Source organism: Alligator sinensis, unplaced genomic scaffold (genome assembly GCF_000455745.1).
Source record: "Alligator sinensis unplaced genomic scaffold, ASM45574v1 scaffold118_1, whole genome shotgun sequence".
Classification (NCBI taxonomy): domain Eukaryota; kingdom Metazoa; phylum Chordata; order Crocodylia; family Alligatoridae; genus Alligator; species Alligator sinensis.
Genome location: NW_005841850.1, coordinates 2517629 through 2524220, shown reverse-complemented (window position 1 = coordinate 2524220; position 6592 = coordinate 2517629). Strand labels below are relative to the sequence as shown.

The window sequence follows — 6592 nt, the reverse complement described above, 5'->3', positions numbered from 1 at the left end:
AGAGTGTATGAAGCGAATCAGGGGGCACGGTCACCTTTTTCAAATTAAATTGCACCCCCGCCTGATGCTGGCAGTGTCTGAAGTTCGAGAACAAATAAAGTGCAAATATGGCAAATGAAGTCTTTGTGTCCTTCAAACACTTAGGGATCATTTTCAGACTATTGCAAAGACAATGGGCAGCTGCTGTCATCGGGGTTGTACAGAGGAGGAGCGGGAAGCTTTCTGAGTGTCAGAAATGGGGATGGTGTCAGCCAGTTCCTTTTCATTTCTGCCCTTTGAAGTAAAGTCACCAAGACTTGAGGATGATTTCAGTCTTTTCTTTATTTATCGCAGAGTGTATCCTGCCCAGTTCCTATCCTAAGTGCCAAGGATCCAATAGACAGAACTATTGAGTTTGTTCCCACCAAGACTCCCTATGATCCCCGGTGGATGTTGGCTGGACGTCCTCATCCAAGTACGTGTGTGTTTGATGCCCAAAATGAGCAGCAGCTCATCTAACGATAACCAAGACTCTAACCCGTGTTTTTAACTATCTTGTTGCTTTGGCATTTGCTGGTACTAAGTCTAGTTATCGATAGTATAGGAATGATGCTGTATTGATGACCCCCGTGTTACAGCATCAGAGTGGTGTAGTTGTAATTAGAAAGGTTATGGGGGAATACTGTATTAGCAAATTATTTAATTTTAAGTAGCAGCACTGCAAGGAAAATGCACCCCAGTGACTGGGATGAACTAATTTATGGCCAAATCTCGCAAACTCTTATTTGTGCACATAATTCAGGGTGCTTCATAGACTGGGATGAACTAATTTTAAAATGGCCAAATCTCGCAAACTCTCATTCGTGCACATAATTCAGGGTGCTTCATAGACTTCAGTGGGATTGCTCATGTGAGTAAGGACTAGTCGCATAAAAGTTTGCCAGTTCTTGCTCATAGTCTGCACATATTGAACAGGGAAGATATGGGTGAGTGGGTGATTGTGGAAGCTGTCAGTCATATTTTGGCAGACTGCAGCATCACAAAATGAAACAAAATAGGTGGTTAGTGAAATCGAACTAAAGTTTAAGTGCTTATCTTCTGCTTTCAGATGTGACTAAGGCAGTGGTTCTCAACCCTCTCAAAGTTGGGCCACCCTTCACCACTTGTTTGAATGTGGCAGCATCCCCAGTTGAGAACCACTGTTGGTGCTGCCTCGACTTACCTCGGTGCTTCTCAACTGGGGTAGGCTGCCTCCATATAAAACTGCTGCACAGCCAGCCCGGGAAGAGCTTGGCATGTGCATACTCTCCTCCTGTGTCAGGGCTGTGATCAGCCTCAAGCAGCCAGGAGCTACATCAGGCTGTGCAGCTCTTTTTGGTCTGACCTCCCCTACACTCTTCTGGAAACAGAGAGTCAAGTTTCTGGAAGGAGCGTGGGTGGGGCTGGTCTCAAAGGGGCTACAGCCGAGCCAGCTCTTGTCTGCTTTAGGCCGATCACAGTCCTGCTGAGACAACAGTGTGCACAGGGCAGTTTTACCTGGCTGCCCTCATGGGGCCCCGGTTGAGAATCACTGCTGCAAGGTGTTCAGGTTCTTAAATAGCTTTGACTTTCAGAGAGACTTGAGTTCCTCAGTGCTAAACCGGCAGACAAGGTTCTTTGGGTGAATCTGATATCTTTTATTAGACCTCTGTTTGAGAAAGGGAGTTGGGCACTTAAATTGCTAATACCTTAATACTGGCTCTGCAAACCTCCTGCATGGAGAGAAAGGGCATGCTTGGCGGTGGTTCATTATTATGCTAATTCTTCTTGTCAGAAGCGGAGGAAGCAGTTTCTGTGCCCTGGGCGCTGGTGGCCATGGGCCTGGCAGCAGTGGTGGCTGCCATTCTTGTGTCCCCTCAAAAACAGTGCCTGGGGCCGGTGCCCTGCTCACCCACCCCAGTGATGCTAGCGTTTCTTGCACGTGCAAGGTTTTACTGCTGAGAATGCACTTTCCCTAAAGTGAAGTGGAATTTTTTAATTTAAAAAATGTTTCAACGGTGAATAAGCCTGAGTGTGTTCAGACTTGAATGGCAACCTGGAAAGGGGGCTGTAAATGATGCCTTTTGTTTTCTCTTTGCTTAACAAGAAGCATCTTGTGATATCCAAGCCCAGCTTTGATTTCATCTCAAGTGGCCCTTCTCCCACACCTGCAAACATGCACAACCTGTACACCCTGTACTGAGGTTTGAATCTAGCCCTGAGATTATCCAGGTCCGCTCCTGGGCTTGAAATCTCCCCTGCATCTGTAACTAATCAGGAAGCCACATGAATATTGCTTCTCCAAGGGAGAGGGAGCTGGTTGGAGTTGGGGAAGTGGGGGTGAGATCTGAATTCTGAAGCCCAAATACATCTTAATATTTTTCATAAATTATAAAACAAGAATTACTGCTAAGAGAATTAAAGCGGCATAAAATAGCATGAAAGAGCTGAAGTTTGAGAGTGTTTGCAGTAAGGAGTTACTTTGCAATTAGGGGGTTGCATTTCTGAAACTTAAGAAATACATTTGACAAAAACTATAAAAGCCCTTATCCTAGAGGAATTTGTCTTTCAGTAGCCTGGCAGCCCTCACACAATAATTGCATTGGAACCACTGCAAATCCAAGGCCCTGCCCCTCCTTCGGGGGTAGGGGGCTTTGCAAGCCATGTGCGTACCAGCTACAAACTGGGTGACCATTATCCCTGCTGTTATTAATGAGTTTCGGTAGCTAAAATGAGATCTGTGATAAACTAAGTTTTCCGTTTTTGGATAATATTTTTTCATCATCTCTCCAGTGATTCATCCAGCTGTCTGAGTGCAGCTAACGCTGGCTTCCAAATCGAGTGACTTCAGATTTTAATTTAGTGGAAGCGTTAAGAAAAGCAGATGATTCTCCGTGATAAGTTAAAGCAGATATCTCCTAGGTGAAAAGTTAAAGCCATTTATTAGAGGAGATATTGCCGTGATATTCTTCAAACTGACGCCCGACACGAGGCCAGAATCTAAACGATCAGCTTTGGGCTCACGATAAAGAGATAATTTTGAAATGGATGGTCACATTTTACAGTGGGGCCACAGAGGCAAGGAATGTAGAACACAGTAATTACAAGTTTGGTCTTGATAAAACACTCTCCATCCTGTTTAAGTCAGCAGAGGTTAGCTCGCTTGGATCTCCACTTTTAATTGGTTTTGGACTTGGGCTTGTGGAGGCAGAGGTCCTTGTTCAAATTAAAACATTGCTCAGGAGCTACATGCCAAGGGCTAACACAGGGGAGACTGTGATTTTGCACCAGCTTTGTGAGAGATCTGTGCAAAGTGGATACCCGCAGAGAGCAATTTTTATTGCCTGGGTGGGTAGAGTTTCCTGGCTGCTGTAGCTTGTATGATCTGGAGGCATGTAGAAACCAGTGGGGACCTTTTTGCATTTCTCATCTTTTGTTAATGTTGGGTTAGGGACTGTGCAGGCAAAGATCAAAATGAAACCCCTCTGTAATGCCCTTCCCTTAAAAAACTAATCCCAAGCTGAAGTCCTGCCTCTGACAACCCTAGGCTTCAAAAATGATTTTTGATTGCAGCTCCTACCTACCTGTAAAGAACTGAATAAAACTCTAGTGCCCAGGCATCCCTGTTTCTAGAAACGCATTCAGAACCTGGATCTAAATCCAGACTGTGCATCTTGTGTCCATCTAAGATGGATGCTGGGTTGCCTTTCCAGATGGTTTACTTCCATCTTGCAGCCTGACTCTTCTTTACCCTTATCTTTGATAAATATCTGGATTATGGCTCGGTGATCTGTTGAAGGTTCTGTTTTCTGTGCCCACCTTGCCCTAAATTATTGTTGTTGAACAAGTTACCTGACTTCTCTGCCTCCGTCCCCCATGTGCAAAATGGAAGCGATGCCACGGTGCTCCACAGAGGTGCCCTGAGAAATAATTCAGTGTAGTAAATACATTCATAAAAAATATCCTGTGACTAGACGAGTTATCTGCTCCAAAACTTTCAGCTCTTTTAAATATATAAAGACGAGCTAGCAAATACAGCGTGTTGCTTCACATGGGGGACGGTGTAACCAGTCCCTTGGAATCACCTGTGCCCAAAGGACATTACGTTTGACCCTGGATTCCTTTTTATAAAGAGCTAGATCACAGCTGATGCACAGCCAGCTATGCATCAGTAGCAGGGTCAAGATAATAGAGCTCTCATGCTTCAGGGCATAAGATGATCGCCTGCCTGGGTCAGGAAGGAATTGTTTTCTCCCTGCATTGCACGATTATATAGGTGCACTTGTTGGAAAGGTGCTAGGTACTGTGAAACATCAAAATTTGCCATCCTTATTGGAAAGGAGATGGGTTTGATGAACAGACGTTGACTCCTAGCATTCTGTCTAGAACCCGGATTGGTGCGGGAAGAACACTGCTTCGTCAGGAATATCTTTAGTAGAGCAAGTGGGCTTAGTTAACCAAAAGGTTTCACTTTATGGGCTGTACGTAATGATTCTGTCCTGTTACCTGTCAACCAGAATGTGTGACCCATGCATTGCCTACTATTCAGTTATCATCAGCTCATTTATACCTAATGTCTGGCTGTCTTCAGCATTCTGAGAAAAAGGAATTGGCAGAATTGAGAGAAAATTGTAAGTTAGGTTTTTAAAATAGAAACAGGCATTTTGAAAACCCCCTCTTTAATGACTTGGCTGCCTTTTGACAAATGTTTGCAGTGTCTCAAAAAAAACAGAGTTATTTATTTAAAAGCATGCAAAGTCCCTCTGCTATCCGAACCCCATCGTTTAACAATAAATGATGCCTTTGCTGATAAATGAGTCTCTTTATGCAGACTAGCAAATGAAATAGGACATGATGGCTGAAGGCAGACAAATGTGCAGCAGTCTAACACTCCCTTGTATTATAATCTGTTTAAAGAAAGAAAGAAAGAAATGCCACCCCAAGTTCTCAAATGGGTATCTTGCTGCAAGTTTTAAATACTCTGTTTATATTTGCCCTCCCTTTCTGATGTCTCATTCTTGCTTTTGCAGCTCAAAAAGGCCAGTGGTTAAGCGGGTTCTTTGACCATGGCTCCTTCCTGGAGGTCATGCAGCCTTGGGCACAAACAGTTGTAGTTGGCAGAGCCAGGTAAGTCCCCAGAGACCTCTCTGTACCTTTGTAGACATCTAGCTCCAGTGCTGACGCTCTGCATCTTTGCTGACACAGTCCGACCAAGTTGGTGTGTGGAGGTAGGTTCTCTTTGGTGTGAAACTGAGCCTGCCATAATACGGGGAAGAGAGCGCACATGAGGCATGGCAACAGGTGATTCCCCTGAAAAAAACATTGTGGTGCTTGTGGTAACCTAGAGAAGCCTTGCTGTAGTTTCTGCTGTTATTTAGTAACCGAGACACATCATTGCTTGACAGTCCTGTTTAACTTGCAAGAAAAGTTCGGCTACAGCTAGAGCAGACTGCAAGAAGCTGTAAGTTGCTTGGATACCTGCATTTTTTTTCTCCGAGTGGGGAAATTGAAGTTTCTGTTAAATTTTATTACTCTAAAAAGAGAGAGTCAACAGCAAGCCCTACATGGATTAACCTACAGTATTCTCCACACCAGTACCCGTGTGGCTTGATCTTAGTCTGCATCCCTGCTGCAGAGGCGTGCGGCCCTAGAGGCTTGCATCTAGTGCTTGCCGCCTTCTTGGGGACAGTCGGTTTCCCTTATCTTCATGGCAAGTGGCACCTGCTCGTGATCTAAAACATACCACTCTGGCTTGAGATTTAGGGCCCAATCTGGAAAATAACTCCAGCCTTTGTAGTTTGTTCGGTGTTGTGAGTCCATGCATGTTAGGGCTGCCGAGGAAGAAATGCCTGCAGATCGCATCGTCCATGTCTTGGTTCCGAATCCAAGTCAGAGCTGGGTTCAGTTTTCTTCAAAAGCTTATCCTCTGCTTAAAACAAAATCCAGGGCATTGCAGGTTGCGTTATCTGATTGTCACGCTGCCCTGTGGGTGCTCGTGTTCTCAAGCTTGGGAATTTTTTTTTGTCCTGCAGTGCATACCTGCCCTGACCTGAGGGCTGCATAGGGCTGGGCACGTCGGCTACACTTCAGCTCCTCTCCTCTGCTTCTACACTTAGGGTGAAGGTTCTTGCTATCTGCTTTGGACTGTAGCAAGCACCATAACTCCTTAACCTTCACTTAGCTCCTTTATTTTGGTAGTTTACTTTGCCATTGCCCATAGGCAGCCAAGTTCCTTGAACCCAGAACGTCCTCCTTGACATCACTCAGGTTCGGACGTTGCTCTTCGTGCATTTTTGCTCATTGTAGCAAGTGAAGATGTTCTCAATGTCATTATGGCCTGGGAGAATCTCGCATCGCAGGAAAGCTCTCCATCTGCCAACGATGGAAGTGGCTGGAGATGAATTTCCTTGGTCTATGGGTAGTCAGTGGGGGGTGGCTTCAGATCCAGGGAACCTAGGTCTCTTTTTCTCCAAATGTGCCTCCAGAGAAGCAAAGTGTGCTAACACGGGCTCCATAAGCCTTAGACTTTCAGCTCCAAAATGGTCAGAGAAGTGCCATCTGAGGTTTAGGAGGTAAGAGGTCCTTCAGGGATAGG

At 45.1% G+C, this 6592-nt stretch overlaps 1 protein-coding gene across 1 annotated transcript in view; it reads left to right on the top strand.

Moving 5' to 3' along the window:
* Nucleotides 1–6592, top strand: part of ACACA (acetyl-CoA carboxylase alpha) — a 159055-nt gene that overhangs the window by 109317 nt on the left and 43146 nt on the right. The window contains exons 46-47 of the mRNA XM_025210303.1: nt 334–454; nt 5028–5124. Of these exons, the coding sequence (XP_025066088.1) occupies nt 334–454; nt 5028–5124 (218 nt within the window). The remainder of the gene's footprint in view (nt 1–333; nt 455–5027; nt 5125–6592) is intronic.